The sequence below is a fragment of the Balaenoptera acutorostrata genome, chromosome 1, assembly GCF_949987535.1.
Source record: "Balaenoptera acutorostrata chromosome 1, mBalAcu1.1, whole genome shotgun sequence".
Taxonomy (NCBI): domain Eukaryota; kingdom Metazoa; phylum Chordata; class Mammalia; order Artiodactyla; family Balaenopteridae; genus Balaenoptera; species Balaenoptera acutorostrata.
Window position 1 is genome coordinate 42767246 of NC_080064.1, and position 25626 is coordinate 42792871.

Genomic DNA, 25626 nt, shown 5'->3' on the forward strand with positions numbered 1-25626 from the left:
TCAAAATGAAAGCAAATCAACACTGACTTAGGGGAATTTGGGGCTGCATTTAAAGTATTTCAGGAGACGGCATCTTTGAAATGTACTGATTAGTAGTAAAATCATAATGCCAACACTGAAAAGTCTCAATCACAACCTATTAATAACATTTGAATACAACTATTTTTATATGACTTAAAGAAGAATGGGTTCCAAAAGGGCATGATTAAATAGGTAGGTAATCCGGGAGAGATCTTCCAATTAGGTGTGTCTATACAGAAGCAAAATATATGGATACACTCCTTTTCAGGAGGGTATATTGGCAAGAAACAATGTATAGTGAAAAAAAATCAAGTCTGAATCAAAGCAGAACTGGCTTTAAATCCACATTTTGCCACTTACTAGCCCTGTGACTTTAGGAAAGTTACTTACCTCTCTGAACCTCAGTATCCTCACCCATTCAATGGGAGTAACAGTCATCTTGCAAGGCTACTACAAGGACTGATGATAATGCAGGTAAAGTGCCTAACATAACTCAAATATTAATTGCAATTTATAGATGAGAAATCAAAAGAAGACCATATGATTTACCCAGGATTAAAAAGCAGAAAAATAGTAGGCCAGAACTTCCTTATTTCTAGTAATATTCCTTATCTTAAAGTCTACTTGGACTGACAGTAACACATTATTGACCAGGGGATTTTTGCAGAAACTAATGTCTGTGGCCATAATACGTCTCCAGTCAAAAATGTGTTAATTAATCACACCAACTTTGGTATAATTAGTGTCTATATAACACAGCTTTTTTCATCCTTTTATTTCCAACCTAACTGGGTCTTTATATTTCAAATGCCCCTCTTATAAACAATACAGATCAGTTTTTCTTTTTTATCCAATCTGACAGTCTCTACCTTCTGATCACTGTTTAGTCTATTTATATTTAATGTAATTATTAATATGGCTGAGTTTAAGTCTAACATCTATTTTATTTGTAATCTGTCCCAATTCTCTTGTTTAGTTATTCTTCCTTACCAGCATTCTTTAAGGTTGAGCCTATTTTCAGTATTCCATTTTATCTCCTCTATTAACTTCTTAACTATATAGTTCTTCTATTTATTATTCTATTTGGTTGTTCTAAAAATTATGATACGTATCCATAACTTCTCAGTCTACCTTGAGTTAATATTATTACTACATCCCATATAATGTAAGAACCTTACAGGAGAGTTCAGTTACTTCTTTTCTTTCAGCTTCTTGCCATAGAGTTGACCCTTGAACAACATGAGGGTCAGGGTGCCAACCCTCTATGCAGTTGAAAATCTGTGTATAACTTCACAGTGGATTCAACCAACCATGGATCACATAGTACTGTAGTACAAATTTATTGAAAAAAAATCCATGTATAAGTGGACTAAATGGACCCATGCAGTTCAAACAGACATTGTTCAAGGGTCAACTGTATTTTTTTTTTAATTTATTTATTTTGGCTGCATCGGGTCTTAGTTGCAGGCACATGGAAGTTTGCTGAGGCATGCGGGATCTTTTCGTTGTGGCATGTGAGCTCTTCACTGCGGCACTTGGGCTTCTCTCTAGCTGAGGCGTGGGAGCTCAGTGGTTGTGGCGCACGGGCTTAGTTGCCCCATGGCATGTGGGATCTTAGTTCCCCAACCAGGGATCGAACCCATATCCCCTTCATTGGAAGGCAGATTCTTTACCACTGGACCACCAGGGAAGTCCTGGGCCAACTGTATTTTAACTTCTACATAAAATATAAAACTCCACAATGTAATGTTGTTGTTTCTGTATTACTTGTTTTTTAAAGAAAATATGCAAAGAGAAATACAATTTTTTTATATTTAGCCACATACAGGAATACTTCATTTTATTGTGCTTCACATATATTGTTTGTTTTTTGTTTTTTTTTTTTTTACAAATTAAGCAAGTCTATTGGTGCCATTTTTCCAACAGCATTTGCTCACTTTGTCTCTGTGTCACACTTTGGTAATCCTTGCAATATTTCAAACCCTCCAACAGCAAAAAGATTACAACTCACTGAAGGCTCAGATGATTGTTAGCACTTTTTAGCAATAAGGTATTTTTTTAATTAAGGTATGTATGTTGCTTCTGTAGGCATAATGCTATTTCACACTTAACGGACTACAGCATAGTATTACATAACTTTTATATGCACTGGGAAACCAAGAAATTCATGTGACTCACTTTACTGTGATATTCACTTCACTGTGGTGGTCTGGAACAAACTCATAATATCTCCGAGATATGCCTGTATATACGATTTTCAGTTCTCTTCACTCTTCCATAGATCCACATCCATCTGGTATTGTTTCTCTTCAGCCTAAAGAACTTCCATCAGCATTTCTTATAAAGTGCAGGTCTGCTGGCAACAAATTCTCTCGGGTTTTATTTTCTGAAAATGTATTCACTTTCACTTCTGAAAGATAATTTTGCTAGATATAAAATTCTATTTTGATCATTTTTTTCAGTATTTAAAGATATCATTCCACTGTCCTCTGTATTTCATTGTTTCTGATGAGAAGTTAACTAACATTCTTGTCATTGTTCTCTTCATGGAATGTCTTTTTTTTCCTCTGAATATTTTTAAGACTTTTCTCTTTATCTTTGGTTTTCAGGAGTTTGACTTTTATGTGCCTATGTGTCTTTGTATTAATCCTCCTTGGTGTCTGTTCCTCGAGCTTCTTGAATCTGTAAATTTATGTCTTGCACCAAGAACCATCAAAGATACTAAGGGATTTTTTTTTTCAATACAAGGAATGCTAGAAGCACTTCAAAAGAGGAGAAAAATAGAAAAATTAAGACAACTATTACTTTGCTATCAATTAATAACAAATTTTACAACAAATTCTTGAAGAGATGCTGGCCAATAATAGATCCTTAGAAGGAGAACTGATACCATTATGAATAAATGATGCCCATTTTTTAACAGATGATTTGACTTGCATGTCAGGAATATAACATATATTTCCTAAATCTGGATTTCAATAAGGCAAGTGACAAAATTTCTCCGACTTATTCTTAAAGATTAAATACAGAAATAAAGATGAATGTTACCAGTCATACAGAATCACTGCAGCATGAATGCCTTCATCTAATTTCAACTTGACTTGCTTCAGTTCAATAAACACTGGTAGACTGACATTTGGCAGGTACTGTGTTAGGTACTAGCAATACAGAAGTGAATATGATACAATTCCAAATCTCAGGACACTCAGAGTGTTAACTAACAGACTGATGTTCATTTACATATACGAACGACACAAAGCTAAAGTAGCTAATATTCTGATGATAAAACCAGGATCCAAAAACTCAATCATAACCTTCTCATCATACTTCATCTTATTTCAATAAGCTCAAAACTAGTTAAGTTCAATATAATACTAGTGAGAATACACTATGTGCCAGAAAGTGTGCTAAGCATTAGGAATACTAAAATGAATAAGATCTAGTTCCTGGCTGTAAAGAACTCGCAAATTAGTAAGAAAGACAAACAGATATGTAAAAAGTAATGTGACAGCTGCAATAGCAGATGTATGTATAAGAATGAGAAATACAGAGGAGGGAGAAGTAAGTAACTGTCAGGGAAGACGTCACAGGAGATAACGCCTATGCAGAAGTCTAAGGGACAAACAGAAGACTAAGAGGCAAGCAACTGAGAGAACTGGCAAAGGCAAAGAGACATGAAATGATGAAGTTCACAAAAATTACAAGCATCAAAGTATCATTATAGCACAAGGTATTGGGAAAGGTATAGGCTACCTTGGGCCAAATCACAGTGAGCTCTGTTAACCAAGCCAATTAACCTGACTTTCACCCTTTATAAGCAATCAAATATAGGTTCAACAGAAGTTAGGAATGAGGCTGCTGCTTTGAAAGTCAATAGCACATATAAAATGGACAGTTAAAACCAAAGAAAAGATGATTATCCAAAGAGACCATATGTAACAGGGTAGGATGGAATGGAAAAGAGAACAAGGATAGACCCTTAAGGTACACTAATACTTAAGAGAAATATGGGGGGAATAGAGAGAGAAATATAGAAGCATTCAGAATAGGACATAGAATCAATAAAGGGTATTTTTAAACTGAGAGAAACTTGGCAAGTCTTTAAATTGGAAATAGGTTGAGAAACGGGAACCAGTAGAAAGGGAGATTCAGAAGCCAAAGGAAATGTAAGGAAAAACTGATATGGAGCAGATTCCTAGACAGATGATTAAGAGCAGGTAGAGGGATGGAAGTTAAGAAACATAAAGTTCTCCACTTAGTTTGAAAAATTCAAATGATTAAATTTAAAAGGAAGGAGATATACCTTATCTACTCATACAGAATTTTAAGTTACTACCCACTGAACATGTGTCAAAAATTTAAGGTAACTGCGTTAACAGTAATATAATGTGCAAAATTAGGGGAGAGGCATTCTACTCTACTCCAAATCTCTCTTGGAATATTATGTTAACTCCAAAGCTCCTCCTCTGAAGTGTGCCATTAATAAGTAAACACATCCAGAGGAAAGCAACCAAGTGATAAGTGGTAGAAAGAACTGGAAAATTAGGGATCAGATAATAAGCATTAACAGTAACATAGTTGCCTTCATGTGGTGGGAAAATAAATTCTGTACAGCTCTAGAGTAAATCAGTAAATTACAAACAATGAAACTTTTATCAGCTATCTTAGCTGCCTTATGAACGTAGTGATCTCCCAATTACCTAGTATAACGCCTGGCACAGAGCATGTATTCGATTTTGTCAAGTGAGTGAAAATATTCATGAAGACAGTCTCAGATAATATATATTTCTAGGTATTCTTCATACCCTCACATCATATCCTCACATAACAATATGCGATGTGTAATAAGAATTAAACACTCTATTCATTAATCAAGCACTATCACTAATACTACCAAAACTCCATGATATTCTCATCTCTTTTATCTCACTTATCTGACCACAATAACAACCAGAAGAGAGGTATTTCTGAGGAAATGCCTTGTTGGGCAAGTTCAGAGCATCCTATCTGGGATAAGTGAGAAGAGCAACCTAAATACATGACTCTATAGTTTCACACTTTCCTCATGGGTAACAAACAGCAGCTAGCAACTGTGAGATGTGCCCTGGCCAGCAGAGAATTCCTTGCAGCTATCTTCACGAAGTCTCCTAAAAACTCAGGAGGACTGCATATGGAACTGAGTCCTAGGACCAGCTATGTATGTTATCACTGCCCTTTAATCAAAGGATGACTCTATATCCATGTTAAGTCAGCATACCTTCAGGATCCATCCCCTGGAAATGCCAAGGCTCTGCTATAATCAGTCCATCTCTCTCTCCCTCTCTCTCTCTCTCTCTCTCTCTCTCTCTCACACACACACACGTACCCATATACAATGCATACACTGAAAAAAGAGTAAAGAAATAAAAATCCTCTAGTAGACATGCCAGGAAAGTATGTGGTTGTTTCTTGGCATATTAATATTTTTATCTTGGCAAATTAAATTACTCCTGGATTATGGGTAGGGTTTATGATCCAACAAAATCTTTAATCTTAACAATAAAACATACTTCATTTTGTCATAATCTACATTTTAACTTTACATACTCTTCATGCCTGTTTAAGTGGGAAGACTAATAGCTTATGCAGTATTTCTCTGTTCTTAAAATAAAGCCATATTAAACACGTTTTATGAGGCCAGCCAAATGTCCCTACTACCCTGATAGCAAAACCGGGCAAGGACACCACATACACACACAAAAAAAATTACAGGCCAATATCACTGATGAACACAGATGCAGAAATCCTTAACAAAATATTAGCAAACCAAATTCAACAATATATAAAAAGGATTATACACCATGACGAAGTGGGATTTATTCCAGAGATGCAAGGATGGTTCGATATCTGCCAATTAATCGATGTACACACCACATTAATATAACAAAGGGGAAAAAATCGTATGATCACCTCAACAGATGCAGAAAAAGAATCTGATAAAATTCAACTTCCATTTATGATAAAAACTCTCAACAAAGTGCGTATAGAGGGAAGGTACCTCAAGTGAAAAGCTGTCAGGAACAAGACAAAGATGCCCACTATTGCCACTTTTATTTAACAACAGTATTGGAAGTCCTAGCCACACAGCAATTTGGCAAGAAAAAGAAATAAAAGGAATCCAAACTGGAAAGGAAGAAGTAAGACTGTCATTATTTGCAGGTGACATGATATGATATAGAGGAAACCCTAAGGGCTCCACCAAAAAACTGCTAGAACTAATAAATGAATTCAGTAGCCACAGGATACAAAATTAATATATAGAAATCTGTTGCATTTCTATACACTAACAACGAACTATCGAAAAGAGAAATTAAGAAAACAATCCCATTTACAACTTCCTCCAGAATAACAAAATGCCTAAGAAAAAATGTAACCAAGGGAGGTGAAAGACCTGTATACTAAGATAATGATGAAAGAAATTAAAGAGAACACAAATAAACGAAATGATATTCCATGCTCATGGACTGGAAGAATATTGTTAAAATGTCCATACTACCCAAAACAATCTACAGATTCAATGTAATACCTGTCAAAATTACAATGGCATATTTTACAGAACTAGAACAAATAATTCTAAAATTTGTACGGAACACAAAAGATCCTGAATAGCCAAAACCTTGAGAAAGAAGAACGAAGCTGGAGGTATCATGCTCCTTGATTTCAAACTATATTACAAGCTATATAGTATGGTACTGGCACAAAACAGATACAGAGACCAATGGAACAGAACTGAGAACCCAGAAATAAACCCACACATATATGGTCAATTAATTTATAACAAAGAAGCAAAGAACATACAATGGAGAATGGATAGTCCCTTCAATAAATGGTGCTGGGAAAACTGGACAGCCACATGCAAAAGAATGAAACTAGACCACTATCTACACTATACATAAAAATTAACTCAAAATGAGTAAACACTTGGATGTAAGACCTGAAACCATAAAATTCCTAGGAGAAAACATAGGTGATAACTCATTGACCTTAGTCTTAGCGATGTCTTTGTGGATCTGAGTCCAAAGGCAAGGGAAATGAAAGCAAAAATAAACAAATGGGACTATAGCAAGCTAAAAAGCTTCTGCACAGCAAAGGAAACCATCAAAACAAAATGGCAACCTACTGAATGGGAGAAGATATGTGCGAATTATATCTGATACGAGGTTAATGTCCAAAACATATAAAGAACTCATACAACTCAACAACAAAAAAACCCAAACAACCCAATTAAGAACTGGAGGGACTTCCCTGGTGGCCCAGTGGTTAAGAACCCACCTCCCAGTGCAGGGGACGTGGGTTCAATCCCTGGTCAGGGAACTAAGATTCCACATGCCTCAGGGCAACTAAGCCCACGCGCTCTAGAGCCTGTGTGCCGCAACTACTGAGCACACACACCCTGGAGCCCGTGTGCCACAAGTAGGGAGAAGCCCACGCACTGCAACGAAGAGCTCGTGGGCCGCAACAAAGATCCCACGTGCCGCAACTAAAACCCGATGCAGCCAAATAACTAAATATTTAAGAACTGGGCAGAGGATCTAAAAAGACATTTTTCCAAAGAAGACATAGAGATGGCCAACCCACACATGAAAAGGTGCTCAACATCTCTAATTATCAGGCAAATACAAATCAAAACTACAATGAGATATCACCCCACAACTGTTAAAATGGCTTTTATCAAAAAGATAAGAAATACGAAGTGTTGGACAGGATGTGTAGAGAAGGGAACCCTCATACACTGTTGGTGGTACTGTAAACTGGTGCAGCCACTGTGTAAAACAGTATGGAGATTCCTCAGAAAATTAAGACTAGATCTACCATACGATCCAGCTGTCCCACTTCTGGGTATTTATCCAAAGAACACAAAAACACTAATTTGAAAAGATACATGCACCTCTGTGTTCACTGCAGCATTATCTACAATAGGCAAGATATGGAAACAACCTAAGTTTCCATCAATGAATGAATGGACCAAGATGTGGTGTGTGTGTGTGTGTGTGTGTGTGTGTGTGTGTATAAAACACACAATGGAATACTACTCAGCCATAAAATTAATGTTGCCATTTGTGACAGCAAGGATGGACCTTGAGGATATTATGTTAAGTAAACCAGAAGGAAAAACACAAACACCATATGATTTCACTCATATGTGGAATATAAAACAAAACAAATGAACAAACAAAACAAAAACAATCTCATACATATAACGAACAGATCAGTGGTTACCAGAGGGGAAGGGAGCTGGAGGTGGGTGAAACGGGTGAAGGAGGTCAAGTATATGGTGATGAACGGTAACTAGACTTTTGGGGGTGATCACTTTGTAGTGCATAAAGATGCCAAATTTTAATGTTGTACACCTGAAGCTTATATAATTTTTAAAAAAGCCGTATTTAAACATTATCATCACATGCTGTTCTATTGGGACAATAAAGGCAGAATGAAGAGTAAAAAGTCATTGCAAAAAACAGATTGCATCAATACACACAGAAAATGACACATCATCTAACTGGCCTTTTCTTTTTGCTTAATACATTTTTTGTACATTTTTGGGTTTCTGATTTTGTTTAAATATTGCTTAAAAAAAAGAAAGAAGCGGGGTTTCCCTGGTGGTGCAGTGGTTGAGAGTCTGCCTGCCAATGCAGGGGACACGGGTTCGAGCCCTGGTCTGGGAAGATCCCACATGCCGCGGAGCGACTGGGCCCGTGAGCCACAATTACTGAGCCTGCGCGTCTGGAGCCTGTGCTCCGCAACAAGAGAGGCCATGATAGTGAGAGGCCCGCGCACCGCGATGAAGAGTGGCCCCCACTTGCCGCAACTAGAGAAAGCCCTCACACAGAAACGAAGACCCAACACAGCCATAAATAAATAAATAAATAAAATTAAAAAAAAAAAAAGAAAGAAGCTGTTAGCACCTCTTTGCCAAAATAACACTTGTCTTCAGTTATTCAAATTTAGCACACAAAGTTCATTCCTTACAAGTTTCTTTTATCTTAGTTAGAAAATTGATTATTTTTAGGAAACCATTATTCCAAGACTTCACTAAGGCTTTTAATGAAGAAAATTTAACTAGTAAACTACTTTAAGTTTTAAAATGTAGACAAAAATATAGACAAAAATTTACCAACTATATTGGTAAAATGCTAGGATTACATAACATTACTGTGATTGCTGTTATAACCTCCTTGTAACAGTCTCATCCCCACTCCTCTAATCCTATAGTCCATTAGAACATGAAGATATTATCCTAAAGCTTACAATTCCTCCAAGTCACTTATCTTTTGGCAGAACATCTTTTTTACTTTTTATTATGAAAAAGTTCAAGCATATACAAGAGTAGAGGTAACAGTAAAATGAACAGCCATGAACACAACACCCTCGTCAACAATTACCAAGTCGTAGCCATTTTTGTTTCACTCCCCATTAACCCACCCCCAAAGCCCTCCCAGATTGTTCTGAAGTAAATTCCAGATATCATATCATTTCATCCATAAGGATTTCAGCATATATCTCTAAAGGATAAGGACATTTTTTTAACATAACCCAATGCATTATCAGACTTAAAAACCCTAAGTATTTAATTTCATCAAATATTCAGTGAGCCCTGGGAAAATATCTCTTACTACATTATCCCATAATAATCATTAAGTAATGTTTTCCTTTTCTTAAACACAGTGCAGTGTAAAACAAGGTTCGTGTGTATCAACTTGGGATCAGCTTGCCTTAACTGGAATCAATTCTATTACTTTTGCCACTATGTCATTACAGTATCCAAGGATGTGAAACCCGCAGATAACGAGAGCCCACTGTATTCACTGTACTACGCCATTTTACATAAGGGACTTGAGCATCCTCAGATTTTGGTATCTTCAGAGACTCCTGGAACCAACCCCTCATGGATACTGAGGGACAACTATACTTTAGTTTCAAGTCCCACTACTAGGACCTTAGGAAAATATCCAAACTGACAGCACTCCCCAAAATAATGCAAATTTACTTAGCATAAATATAGATACACAATACTTTACAGATACTGATAAATGTAAAAGTGAAGTAAAAAAACACCAGTGACAGGATAATCTCTTGCTGAAGTACTAAGTAATCCCAATAGAAACCACTGCCACATACAACTTCAAGATAAGAAGTCAATGAATTCCAGTTTTTTCTTTGATCCCTCTATTAGCCTCAGTAAATCCAGGGACACCGGAAAAACTTTATCGTTCTTCTTTTTTGTGTTTCACAAAGCTACAATAGGATGAAGGAATCAAAAAATAACCAGATGCATCTTTGATTTGTTTTGTTAAAAAGCAACCTTGTAAAGTGCACTCCTTATTAATTTTTTCCACTACTGTAGTCAGAATGATAGAGGAAGGAAAGCATGTTCCCTCATGGGGGGAGTGGAAGAGATGACCCAAAAAGCAGGCTACATCTTTATAATTTCTTTGAAATTTCATTTTCTATTTAAAATTCATGCAAATTTTATATCTACTTCATGATAATTGTTTTTAATTTTTGAAAAACATATTTCTTTTTAAGTTATTCTAGTAAATTGACAAGAAGATGTGCATATTTATTCTGTAGCTTTGATTACTCCTTAGCATACCCATTTGAGAAATGTGGATATATAAGATCACGGACTTGACTTTGGAGTAAAGCAGACCTGAGTTCCAAACCCAGCCCTGTTATGACTACTTGTCATTAGATAATTACTTAACCTCTTTACACCTCTACTTTTTCATCTTTAAAATGGGAATACAACAAGAGCTATCACAGATTAGGTCCAAATTCAATCTGTAAAATGAGGGATCATCAACCTTTCACAGTGGTAAGAACTGTGAAAGATCAAATATTTCACCATACTTACTTGCAAGCTAACAATGCAGCTTGTTACAATTTCATGGATGCTGGATGAAGACTCAAGACATCTAGGTCAAGGACAAAGTACTTTATTAGTCAGGGCAAGAGCAGCAGCCAGAGTGTCAGCATTTTCTAGCACTGGTTCCCAAGTCCCATTTCCCACAGGGTGACAGAATGCTCCAGGTGACACCTGCACATGCAGTAGATCTGCATTACAAGAGAGGAACCCTGAGCTTAAGGAACATGAATCTTTTATAATGGACAGTAAGCATGCCGGACTCTTTGCTTTGGAGGATCAAAGTATCTTTATCTTCCAGGCTGTAAGCAAACTTGCCCTTTGGTCTGGAAGGAGACATTATCTAGGCTGGTAACAGTCCAACACCCTTGAAAAGATAATCTGGAACAATCAATGTCTCTGTTCATAAGATGTGCAGAAATAGAAGAGACACACAGAGAACTATCTCCCAAAAATATCTACCCCTCGCTCCTAACCGTCTTCACCACTGAACACTCTGGCTTCTCATAAACATGCCACTCCAACAGCCACTCTGATTAATCTGACAGAGACTAGGACTAAATCCATTTAATTTGTCTCGTACAGCATTTAATTAAGGCGACTATCAACAGCCAACAGGATGAGGCCAACCTTCAGAATTTATTTCATCCATGTTTCTCAGGGATCCACACCCAAATAAGATGAAGAAATCTGATAAGTCATGAGGGTTTACCTCAGAAAACAGAGTCCGACAGCATTCTCCCTAAGTTTCTGTATTAACCTTTCCACTTGGTCAAAAGCATTAATCCAGGAACAACAGAATGAATTAACAATTATACAAACTCTGCCCTGGCCCAGAAGGAAGAAGTGTAGGGCAATTTTATCAACCATAACAACTTTGGTCAGTGACTTGAGGCTGACCTGAATGCTTTCCAGGGCCACTTCAGCTAAAAAGTTAGTAACAAATTTTGAAATACCTATTCTAATTGAATGACTTCCCTCAGAGAGCTAACTGTCCACAGGGTGCACATAAATAACAAATCAGAAATCACTCTGGGGGGCTTCCCTGGTGGCACAGTGGTTGAGAATCTGCCTACTAATGCAGGGGACACGGGTTCGAGCCCTGGTCCGGGAAGATCCCACATGCCGTGGAGCAACTGGGCCCGTGAGCCACAACTGCTGAGCCTGCGCATCTGGAGCCTGTGCCCCGCAACGGGAGGGGCCGCGATAGCGAGAGGCCCGCGCACGGCGATGAAGAGTGGCCCCCGCTTGCCGCAACTAGAGAAAGCCCTCGCACGAAACGAAGACCCAACACAGCTAAAAATAAATAAATAAATAAATAGATAGATAGAGTAGCTATTAATTTAAAAAAAAAGAAAGAAAGAAATAACTCTGGGAAGCTTCCCCAAGAAACCAAGGATAGGCTCTCATTTTGGAGAGATCTCCACAGTCATATGAAGGCTACAAGATCTACTGGTGGTGTTTACTTAACCATTCAAAAGGTGCAAGAGTCCATATTTTTAGGAGGGAGGCAAATTAATCCCTGGTTTCCACATATGAAATACAGTCCTCAGGGCAGACACAGTGCACCTAGATACAGTGGGTTGTTTACAATTGTTGGGTCCTTCCAAGTGGGACCTATATCAGTCTGGGAGGCACTGTCAACTTGTGTCCCAACATGGCCTCCCATCCAAGTGGTGGTCCTTAGGGTTCCCAGTTCAATTCCAACAATTGAGCCTAGTCCTTGTTTTTGAAAGGGATTAATGAAGGCAGTTAATCTAAACTGTCCCATTTGTGCAGGCCACCAGTAATCTGCCCCACAGGATCTCTGAGTGAAGGCTATGGTATGGGGGTGGGGTAGGCATCAGGAAGTGTTGACAGATGTTTTGCATGAAGGTAAAAAAGCTGGGGGCCAAGCCCTGCTATTTCCAATAGACCTGTCAGTAAGGTTAAGAGGAATGACAATCAAATAGCTATCACAGCCCTCTAATGGGGTTTGGCAGACCCAGCAGTCGATTGAATTTAATGTGCCTGCAACAGTTTGGAAGAGCTGTACCAGGCATTTTCCTTCATAAGGCAGGCTTCAAGTTTGGTTCAGAAAAACAAAGAACATTAATGTCTTTCCTTTCCCCAAACTTTCTGGGGTCTAAGGTGATCCCTCCCCAGGCGTCAAGATTGTTGCTTTGCCTCCACTGCCACAAAATCATATGTCCCCTTCCAGTAGCTATAATTTCATCTTCTTTCCAATCATCTCCTACTTACACGCAGGCCTTTTATCTGGAAATGTCAGCTGCAAGATGGTCAAGGGAATTTTCATAAAATGTACAGAAACCCATTTATGGTCCCTACTGATCCACATAAGCCACCATAGGGAGGCTCAGCAAGCAGTGTACTCAACCAAGTGGTCATTATCCTTATGATCTAGGACCATGTCAATCCAACAAGAAAACCCAGGTAGCTGAACCAGAATTCAGTTTGAATCCCCTACACCACCTTTTGGCAAGCTGCCACATAGAAGGTGTATCAACAGGCTGGCACTGAGTTGCCGCTAGGAGAAATAAAGAAGCATCATGCCCAGAAATGGTCAGGGTGGAATCCTGAATTTTCAAAATAGAGCTACATAACCTCCCACCCCTTCCATTCTGATCATTACCCAGGAAGTAGCCAAGATGAAATGATCCCTTTCTGGAGATAGCTGCATTCAGTGACAAAACTGACTTACTGAGGAGGAAGTTATTCCAGCAGTCAACATTCGTCCACATACCAAATGCCTGTGAATGGTAGAGGGCATGAAACGCCCCTCAAATATCTTGACTATCAGCTCACTATTGCAATAAAAATGGTGCAATAAAAAGTGCACCATTGCCAGACTGCAAATGGTCCAGAAAGCTGGAAAGCATAACACAATTAGTTTCAAGGGCCAAAATGGTGTAGCCAGTCAGCTAACTGTACTAACAACAACAACAACACAACCAGAAAAAGTGTTAACAGCAGTGAGGCACCACTGATACCTCAGAGAGGGAGGTCAAAGGTCCAACTTATTTAATCTGCCAAAACAGGCAGGGGCCACATCCCATGTAATGTAGCTTCTCTCATTATGTGACAAACAGATCAACTTCTGGCAGGAGTCACAAGTCACCCTCTGCATCAGAAATATAGAGTCTTTTACTTTACACACACTTTATGATAGTTGATATGCTGTCACATCTGATACAATGATGGATCCTGGCAACAATGATGGCTCTGGGCAGTGCAGGCTCAATCAGAAGCTTGATTCCAGGGGGCTTCATCAGAGAAAAGGCCCTTACTGTGGGCATCTACATGAGTGATCCAGACAGTTTGATCAGCAGCTATAATTTGTTTCCATAGTTCACAGCTTCAAAGAAAGCAGTCTTTAATCTGCCAGTCTATAGTTTCCAAGTGGCAGACCAAATAGCTAGGCCATTGGCAACAGGCCAAGGGTCAGCAGAAATACAAGTTCATGAAGTAGAGTACAGGCCAGACCTATAAGAACAGCCTTGAGTTCTGTCCACTGAACACAGCAATTACAGTCATTACCAGTCTGCATAGCTGGTGCAAAGGCTGAACAGCCACAAAAGATGAGCAGACATAATCAGTTTCAGCTTGGCTGAACCACTGGTGAACCAGGACAAGGTTTAGGGAAACCTCAATAAATTGAGGACCTCATTGAGTCAGTGGCTTTGCTTCAGACAGTGAAGTTGGGAATAAAGCTTCCTCCAAAGGAGGGGCTGAGCCACAAGACATTCTGTACCCCCATCCTCTTATCTCTCAGACAAACCAGTGAAAGTTCTAACAACTTTGCTTTCTGCCACCAGCAACTGCAAATTACACACATCTGTAAATGTCTGAAAGGAGGCAGAGCCTTCTGCCCAGCCAGGACAAATCTTAGTGCTAGCTGTTACACTGTTACATTACAATGTTACATTACATTCAGAGGAGTCTGAACCTCAGTCTGATTGACAGATTGGTGAAAAAAATTCCCTCTATCAGAGAGGATATTTGAGGGTTGCTGAGAGTTAGCCTCAACCAGAGGAATGTTCAGGCAGCTGTCTTTGAACCTACTTCCTGGTACTCAGTCTGCAACCACCTCCTTAATTCCTCCTCATTAACAGGCAAGAAAGTAGAGAACCACTTAACAATTTTGTCAACATGTTCACTACCAATTCCCATGGATGTCCCTCAAATTATTAACCAGCCCATAATGCTCTCACCCTTCCTCTTCCAGAAACCTATGTGTCTGTCAACATCCCATCCTTGTTGCCAGAACTATTAAGAGCAGAGAAGGATCTGAGATTTTTACCCTACTTGCAAACTAAGAGCCTGCCAGTTTCATGGATGCTGGCAGAAGAGCTAGACTCCTGGGTTGGAGACAATGAACTTTATGACTCATGGCAATATTTGTAGTCAGAATATCAGAATTTTCTTGCACAGTTTCCCAGTCCCATTTCCCACAGGGTGACACAAAGTAGGCCAAGTGATACCTGCACACACAGTGGATTGTGTTACAGAAGATGAACCTAGAGCCTAGAGAACCCAAATTTGTTAAAATAGACACTCTGCATGCCTGTCCTTTGCTCCAGAGAGAGACATTACCTCTGTCTTCCAAGGCTGCTCACTATACAAATATCCTTGAAAACATAGTCAGAAACAAAAAGTCAGTGCCTGTGCTCACAAGACATTACAGAAACCACGGAGAACTGTATCTCTGGATCCTAATACAGGGTCACTGCAGAATTTAGATGTTAAGAACCCAGCACAGGGACTTCCCTGGTGGTCCAGTGGTTAAGTCTTCTGCGCTTCCACTGTAGGGGGCACAGGTTCGATCCCTGGTCGGGGAACTAAGATCCTGCATGCCTTGCGGCCAAAAAAAAAGAAAATTTCTTGAACTGAATAAAATTGAGAATACAACATACCAACTTAAAAAAAAAAAAAAAAGAACCTAGCACAATATCTGGCACATACAAATCAAGCAAAAGCTATATGCTATTATTATTATTCCTTCCTCATTAAACCTAAAATAAAAATGCTCAATTGTGTCTCCATCTCACTTTAACTAGATGCCAAAGACTATCATTAAAATTGGCTTAAAAAAAAAAAAAAAGTTCAACCACTACTTTTCCCTTGGGAGAAAGAGAATGGGGAGCCAGGAGGGCACAAGAGACAAAACTTTCCTCTCACTAACACTTTTCAACTTCAGTCATTAAACCAGGTGAACTGCAGAGGGAAAAAAAACAGGTGACTGGAACCTAACTCTACTGCCATTAAGGTACACATAGCCTGCAAACTTTTCCACTTTTCTTCACCACAACTTGACATCTCATTCTTTCTATCTCAATTATTCCTCTATAACCACAAGTAAGTATAAAGACAGGTACAATTATTCTGTTAATTTTGCTTCTTACAATTATCTCAAACTTACCTAAAAGTCAATGACTAATGATTTAACATGGTAAGCAATTTTGATTTGAAATTAGAATTTCTGCCTTAAAAAACAGTTTGAGAGTGAAAACATAATCAGGAAGAATGGCTAACACATAGCAATTCAGTAACAGCATTCAAATTTTACAAAGTTCATGGCCTCAGGCCGTATATTTTGTCACATTAACTTACTGAGCCCTCTATAAAAGCTAAAACAGAGTGTAGGTGTTTTGTACTTCTCTATAAATGGGTCACCTTGAAGTTATAACCCTCAATTTAATAAACTAGTCTAATTTGTATTCTCTCAGTGACAGATTTTCTTATTCAAAACCATATGTCAGAAAATGGTAGATGCTTAAAAATACATAATTTACAATTCTACTCCATTTACTTGTACCACAACAGCCAATATTCATAATATTTCTTCAAAAAATATTCACTGAGCACCTCTTAATAGATACTATAGGAACAGTGGTTAAGACCCAAGCAGCTGTTCACTCAAAGGGCTGACAGTAGGGAAAAGAAACATGTTAAGTGATTATTGACAATCTGATATAAGACTCAAAAGAGAAATTTTTGAGAATTTCAGAAATATTTCAGAATTTCTTGAGAAATTCTCTTATTTCTGATATAAGAGAAATATGTACAAGATACATAAGAGAAATGATTAACACTAACTGGGCACAGAGTCCTGATGTTTTATAAACAAAAGGTAGGCAATAATTTTGAACAATAAATAGAAGTTTTCCAAAGGGACACAAAAACTAAGGGTTCAAACATATGGAGTCATGAAACAGCATGTTTTATTATGAGCATCAAGTATATACTGAAAAACTCAAATTTTCCTAAGTCATAAAAAATGGAAGAGTACTTAAGATCACAAAATCAAACAATCACAGGAATGGATGTAACCTCAAAAATCATCTAGATCAGTTTTTCTCAAGTGTAGTCCTTGGATCCAACAACATCAGCATAACCTGGGAACCTGGTAGAAATGCAAATTTGCAGGCCCCACCCAAGATCCACTGAATCAAAAACTCTGGGCTCCGGTAACCTGTGATTTAACAAGCCCTCCCACTTATTCTTATGCAAGCTAAAGTTTGAGAACCACTGATTTAGATCAAGGGTTTTCAGAATTATTGAAATTCTTGGGCAGATAATTCTTCATTGTCACGGGATGTCTACTGCATTATACAATGTTTAGCAGAACCCCTGGCCTCTACCCACTAAATGCTAGTAGCACCCCGCAGCTGTGATAGCCAAAAATGCCTCTAGAAATTGCCTAATGTTCTCTGGGGAACAGAAATCATCCAAAGTTGAAAACCACTTATCTAGACCAGGGATCAGTAAACTTTCCTATATGGGGCAGGGTAAATATATTGGGCTTCGCAGGTCATGCAATCAACTATTCAACTCTGCTAATGAAGGCAAAAGTGGCCAGAGACAGTATGTAAATGAACATGCAAGACTGCCTTCCAATAAGACTTGCTGACAAAAAATTTGGTGATTTGGCCCTCAGGATGTAGTTTGCTGACCCTTAAGCTAGATAAATTACCTGAATTATAACTGAATGCCCTCAACCCCACTGCTGCCAAGTGATTATCCAGACTCTGTTTGAACACCTAATCTAGTCTAATCTTCTGTGTTCAAGTAGATATGGCTCTAAGCAGATCTACATTTTATAGACTGAACAACTGAAACCCAGAAAGGATAAATGACTTGCTCAGAAAACCACAGCCAAAACAAAAAAACAAAGCAAAAAACGAGAGCTCTAGTCTGCCTAAGTGCAATGTTCTAACTGCCTCCTACAGAGACGTGACCATGTATACCTGTGAGGCATTCAAATGTTCTAACACTTTGCAGTTACTAAAACCTAGAAAGAAAAGTATTGATTTCATGGGGTGGGTGGGGGGCGGGGGACGTAGATAACTTTATCTTAAAAGCTCAAATAGTAAATATTTTAAGCTTGTGGGCCATGAAGTCTCTGTCTCAACTACTCACCTCTGTCACTGCAGCAAGAGAACAGTCATAGACAATAAGTAAATGAGTGTGTCAATAAATCTTTATGTATAAAAACAGGCAACCAGCTTACAGGCTACAGTTTCCTGACACCTGAACTACAGAGTCCATAAAACCTGTCTGGCAGACAACAGGCATCAACCGAACCATGCTCAACAAATCTGAAGTCTCTCCATTCCATGGCTTCTGATCACCTGTGAGCTTAGAAGCACGGCACTGAACTGGAATGAATGGCAGTTTAGGAACGATCAGTCCCTCCCTTCCTCCCTTCCTCCTTCCCACCTTCCCTCCCTCCTTTCCTTCCTGCTGGTTATGTCTGCTATATGCCAGGCACTGTTAATTTATTTTCTATATAAGTTTTATCAATTTGGACAAATTTCTAAGTAGTGGGCCTTGTTTTCCTCTAGACGTCCAAGCTATTTGACAAATTAAGCTAGAAAATGAACACTCTTATGTACACCTGGATAAAATCTTTGTTTCAAACCAGTTCATGACCGTGGACAAGTCACTTCCTTTTTGGGGGTCTCAACGTCCACGAAAGGAGAAATGAGAAGCTAGAAATAGATGATCTCTGAAGTCCCCTGCAGAGAACAAGTGCGTACTTTAAAACTGTCAACAATGAAAATAACAGCTAAAATTTATTAAACACTTTCTATGTCAGACACCTGTCCTAATCACTTTACATTAACCCTTTTTTCATACGGGAAAACTGAAGCAAAGTGGTGTGAAGTAACTGGTCAAAAATCACAAGATGAGTGAATGGCAGAGCTGTGATTTAAATCTAAGTAATCTGACATCAAAGCCCATGCTCTTAACCACTAACTACTAAACTTTAATCTACATGCCAAAACCTTATTTTCCCAATGACCAACAATCCAGACACAAAACAATATGATTTGTCCCTCTAAAAATGAAGGAGACAGTGAAGAAAGGAAAGAAAGAATAGTAACAAGACTACTTTCTGCCATAGTACTCAATCTCCTACCCAAGGTAACCTCCCAGGAAATAAAGATGATGTTCCATGAATACTTAGTTTGGCCCCTGATCCATAACATCACCAAGGATACCTATCTGTTTGGATCAATACCATTTCTACTCGCAGTCTGGTATCCTCTTTTGTAGAAAATATCTCTTTGCGTCAAACTAAAAAAGAAAGAAGAGGGATTCACAGCTTCATTTAGAAGGAAAAAATGTAATGTAATGAAAGGGTAGAAATTACCTACAAGTAACTTACCAGTAGTGTCAAGGAAGAGTCCATGCTTCAAAGAGGAGTTGATAGGCAAATGAAAACTTACTACATCCCATAGTGATAGTCCAATATATGTAAATGTACAAAGCAATTTAGGCAGCAAAGGTATTACTAGCTGGAAAGACCAGGAGTAGAAAACAAAGCCACAATTGTGTCATCCAGGATATACAACTGAAAGTAACATTAAAATCAGTGCCAAACTAGAGAAGAAATAAAGGTACTCTTAATATGTGACCAATGCAACTAGATTCAGACAGAATACTTTTTTAGCAAGGCAGATAAGTTTTGTTTATGATAAAGTCTGAAAGAAAATATTACTACTAGTGAAAGTTGTTTTTGCTTCACTTGAGTAGAGCTATGATCTATGTATCTATATTATCAGTAACAAAGAAACATAAATAGAAAAACATGAGACCCACATGTGACACTAATCTAAATGGGTACACCACTCATTTTGTTCTCAAAGAAAAATTATAAGTAAAAAAAAGTATCTTAGGGCTTCCCTGGTGGTGCAGTGGTTGAGAATCTGCCTGCTAATGCAGGGGACACGGGTTCGAGCCCTGGTCTGGGAAGATCCCACATGCCGCAGAGCAGCTAGGCCCGTGAGCCACAATTACTGAGCCTGCGCGTCTGGAGCCTGTGCTCCGTAGCGGGAGAGGCCGCGAAAGTGAGAGGCCCGCGCACCGCGATGAAGACTGGCCACCGCTTGCCCCAACTAGAGAAAGCCCTCGCACAGAAATGAAGACCCAACACAGCCATAAATAAAATTAATTAATTAATTAATTAATTAATTAATTATTTTTAAAAAAAGTATCTTAGAGGAAAAAGAATTTACCATGGCATTAACTGAAAGGTTAAAGGGGTGGGGGAGGGAGAAGACTCATTTTTTTGTTCATCTAGACCCAAAGTAAGAAGTAACTAATTACTGAAATTATTAAATAGCAACCACAACTTTGTTTGGATAACTGTTTTCACATCTGTAAGCAAATCGAATACAGTCTCAAAAGTTTGTTTGATCAAATGATTTTTGCTCTATACCTCAACCTTAAAAAAAACTTAATGAATTATACAATTACAAAAAGAAAAGGATTTGGAACTTGCACCTGAATGCATCTGTTATAAAAAAATTTTAAGGAAAAAGAAGAAAAAAAAAACCTCTCTTGATTCATCAGTGCCTGCCTGTTTTTTAAACCCAGGAAATTCCTTTACACCCCCTCCTGGTTCTGGTCAGCCAGAACTGTAGGTGTACTAGTCTAGTCATTCCTTTATCAGTAATATACTATGCTAACACTATTTACATTTATAGCTGATTTTTGTTGGACTATTCTAAGGTCTAAACTCATTTGTTCAGAGTGGAATTTACAAATTAATTAAACACTACGCTGTCATTCTCTCCATTCAAAATTTTGGTGGTGCAGCCACTATGGAAAACAGTATGGTGGTTCCTAAAAAAATTAAAAATAGAAATACCATATGATTCAGCAATTCTACTTCTGGGTATATACCCCAAAGAACTGAAAACAGGGACTTAAAGAGACATTTGTACATCCATGTACAGCATTAATGATTCACGATAGCCAAAACGTAGGGAAAAAGTGTCCGTCGTCAGATGAACAGATCAACAAAATACGGTACATAGAGAAAATGAAATATTATTCAGCCTTAAAAAGGAAGGAAATTCTGACACATGCTACAAATTTGGGGCCATAATTCTAAGTGAAATAAGCCAGTCACAAAAGAACACATACTGTATGATTCCACCTATTAGAGGTACCTAGAGCATTCACATTCACAGAAAGAATGGTGGTTGCCAGGGGCTGGGGAGAAGGAAGAATGGGAAGTTATTGTTTAATGGGTAGAGAGTTACAGTTTTGCAAGATAAAAAGAGTTCTGAAGATGGTTGGTGGTGATGGTTGCACAACAATGTGAATGTACTTAATGTCACTGAACTGGACACTTATTGATAAAAATGGTTAAGATGGCACATTTTATGTTACCGTGTATGTCACCACAATCTAAATTTTTTTTCTATTGGTAGCTGTTCTCACTTGGGGGAAAAAATCTTTTAGAGGACAATTTGGAATATATTTGCTTGGGGATTAGTTCACTCACCTACAAAGCCCCAAATCTATCCCATTAAGTCTGAGCTGAAATCTTCCATCCACTACTTACCTCATTTAAAGAAACCAGGCAATTTGTTTTTTAAATTATAGCTCAAGACTTGGAATGTAGATGCTTGGATGATACTGGCTTCTTCTATAACTGGGCAAATCAATTTCCCTATGCAAAAGTGAACATAGTAAAATTATGTTCTATTTACCTCATATGATTGTTAGCCACTCCGCCACTGATTTCAACAGAAGTCCTTTGTTTATTGAGTTGAAATAGTTAGAGAACACAAAATCCTTCTCAAAAACTTTCCCATATTTAGACATTGTATTTTCCAGCAATAATCAAAATCTTAAACTTATTTATTTTTAAAATCTAGTCACATTTAAAAATCATGTCCCTTTCTACAAGAGCAGCACTGAGCTCTCAAAACTATTATTAATTTTCACCATCATATGAAGTAAACAGAACATAATTTTACTATGCTCACTTTTGGCTGGGGAAATTGATTTGCCCAGTTATAGAAGAAGCCAGTATCATCCAAGCATCTACATTCCAAGTCTTGAGCTATAATTTTCAAAATAAATTGCCTGGTTTCTGATAACTGGATAAATGCTAATTTTTTAAAGTTAATTCTTCAAAGCTTTTACATAATATTTTTTAAAAGTAAGAAAAATCCTTTTTTTATTTTTATTTTATATTGTAGTATAGTTGATTTACAATGTTGTGTTAGTTTCAGGTGTACAGCAAAGTGAAGAATAATACATTTTAAAACCAAGTCCACAAGAGTAAACTCATCTGGAATCATCATTTGTAAGAGGAATACAAGGTTCCTAAAATACACAAAAGGCTAATGTGCTTGTGCATAGTTTTCTAAATAACTTTTATTCTACCAGTAATGTTCTCCTGCCTATTTGACAATATGCAATTAACTCTCACCACTTGGAAAACAATTGTTCGCTGCAGATGCCATAAGCTTTTTCCATTTTGTAAACAATTGTTCGCAGCATTGCCACTGGTTTGAAGAAAAAAACTTATTAGGGGCTTCCCTGGTGGCGCAGTGGTTGAGAGTCTGCCTGCCAATGCAGGGGACACGGGTTCGAGTCCTGGTCTGGGAGGATCCCACATGCCGCGGAGCGCTGGGCCCGTGAGCCACAATTACTGAGCCTGCGCGTCTGGAGCCTGTGCCCCGCAACGGGAGAGGCCGCGATAATGAGAGGCCCGCGCACCGCGATGAAGAGTGGCCCCCTCTTGCCGCAACTAGAGAAAGCCCTCGCGCCCGGCACAGCCATAAATAAATAAATAAATAAATAAATAAATAAACCCAAAAGTTAAAAAAAAAAAAAAACTTACTAGAATGTTTTCATGCAATCAAAATAAAATCCCAAATGCTTGTCAGAAAATCTTCCTTTGCCTCTGAATGCAGGGATCCTAAATTTCCAGACTGGCCGATAAATAACTAAGCATAATAATTGTCACAAATAGGAACTTCCCTAGCAGCCCAGTGGTTAAGACTCCGCGCTTCCACTGCAGGGAGCACAGGCTGGATCCCTGGTCAGGGATCTAAGATCCCATATGACACGCAGCGTGGCCAAAAAATAATAATAATAATAATTGTCACAAATAATAAGACAGCAAACAGCTACAAGTTATCAGAGGAAGTCAAAAGTTTGGTAAATCAAAACAAAGTTACAGTTACCTTAAAGCTTTTAATGAGGTAAACTATACTTTTTGTTGCCTAAAGCCATTCCTACCAGAGCAGAACAATTTTACAAAAGGATAAAATCATTCCTAGACATATAGAGTCCTTTATCTCACAATTACATTCCACATTAGATAAAAGACTGACTTGGAGAATGAAAACAAAGGTGAAAGAATTAGGCAGAAAATCTCAGGCCAATCCTAATCCTACAAAGCACCAAAATCTTGTGGTCAACTTTTATTTTCGGAACTTCTGTTTGAGTTTGAAAGTTACAGTATAATCAAATGCAGATTTATGCATATTCTTAATGTAGCAGATATGACTTGAATAATTAAACGAGCAAACTCTGGAAATGGCCATCAGAATATTTAGTTGTAAAAATAAGTAACTTTAAAAATTAGAGAAAGAGGAAAAGCCCAACAAAATATCAGTAAGGAAAAATATTGCCTACTATGCTAGCGTTAGACCATGTGCAATGATGGCAGTGTTAAAGGAGGAAAACGTCTGCCTATACAGAACTATAGCTTCTAAGTTAATGCCAAAATAAATGGTTAAAAATATCTCACTACAATATTTTCTTCCAACATCAAAAGGCAAAAGTGGTGTTTACAGGGTATTAGTTCTAACTCCAAGTCTTTCATGAAGCATACAGCTCTACTTTCAAGGGGCCTCCCTAAAATACTTATATGCCAGTGTCACTACAGTTGAGTCAGTAAGAAATAATCTTTGCTCATCCTTAAAATTTCTCCTGGAGAAAGGACACCAACCAAGTAGTTCAAATCTGTAGAGGAAGGGAATCCACAAATATGAATTGGTAATTTATTAAGCGTGTGAACTCATTGCAAAGATACTTTGATATATACAGTCTATTTGCCTCCTCCTCTTCCTACACCCCAAAGACTCCAATAAGGCATCAAAGTCTCAAATGTTTATTTCTCCCTCAAAACCAGCACAATGCCCCGCTACCCTCACCACCTCCTCACCATCATTCTTTTTTACTCTCCCCTTAATACACCACACCCACACTCCATACAGCACACTCTCCTCACAAACCCAAAACTCCTCACCTAAAGCACCTCATACTTAAAAGCCCCACACTTATCCTCAAATTCTACACATTACCCATATAATACAGGAAACAATACACAATCCACACACAAAACAACCCGACATAACACCCACTCACCCGACAAATGCCATTCAAGCCGTACATAAGCCATTCTACACACCCTCAACATAACATAGTCCCCCACAGTTCACAACACACACGCACGCACACACACACACACCACACACACACACACACCCCAAGCCAGGTACCGTATAAAAACTCAAACCACACAGCACTGCAGTGCTCAAACAAACGCTGGGAAGAGGCCACCCTTTGGGCACCGGGAACCCACGAGGTTGGAGGTGAGAGGGTAACTGGGCCCGATACTTCACCTGAAAATCTGCCAGGATCATCTCTCGGTCCATGTTGGACGCCATGGCGGCCGCCGAGTTCCGCGGCTCCGGGAGCGAAGCGCGCACCCGGGAGAGAGACTGCGCCTCCTGCGGCCGTCGCCGCCGCCGCCGCCGCCGCCGGGCGCCGAGGGGCTGGCGGGCGAGCCGGCGGGCGGGCCGGCGGGCCGGCGGGCGGGGCAGCGCGGGAGGCTAGGCGCTCATGCACACGGTAACCTTCAGGCGCCTGGGCCGCTTGCCTGCGCCCCGCGGAGCCCGAGCCGCAGCCGCCCCGACAGGGAGGTTAGTAGGGATGTGGGTTCGGTCTGACTGCCGCCGGCCTGGATGAGGGCTGGTTGCGACAGAGCGCAGCCGGCTCCCTTCAACGGCGACAAGACCGGCGGGGGCGGGGAAAGCGAGCGAAAAAGCAGGCGGGCGAACGCCACGGCCGCCTCCGCCTCCTCCGCTTCCTCCCTGGCCACCGCCTCCGCCCCTGGTTGGCCAGCGCCGAGGCTGTCGCACATTTTGCCTGTCATCGAGGTCGCAAAGCGCCGCTTTGCGGCTGCCACGTGACTGCCCTCCTGTCAGGCGCTGGGCGCGCGACTACCGGGCGGAGATCCGCGCGCCACCGGCGGGGACGCCAACCTGCAACTGCGGCAGCTTGGAGTCCCGCAACAGGTTATTCTGGTTTGAATTAAGCAAAGGCCTCGGGGTACCGCCTCCCCATGGTTGGGGCGGGGATCAGATTCTGCTCCTTACGTGGTT

The 25626-nt window shown here is 39.3% G+C and overlaps 1 protein-coding gene across 1 annotated transcript in view; it reads right to left on the bottom strand.

The window, feature by feature from the left end:
• Positions 1–25337, bottom strand: part of FAF1 (Fas associated factor 1) — a 489781-nt gene extending 464444 nt beyond the window's left edge. Inside the window, exon 1 of the mRNA XM_007164483.2 lies at positions 24865–25337. Coding sequence (XP_007164545.1) covers positions 24865–24909 — 45 coding nt within the window. The 5' untranslated portion in view covers positions 24910–25337. The remainder of the gene's footprint in view (positions 1–24864) is intronic.
• Positions 25338–25626: the final 289 nt, after the last annotated feature.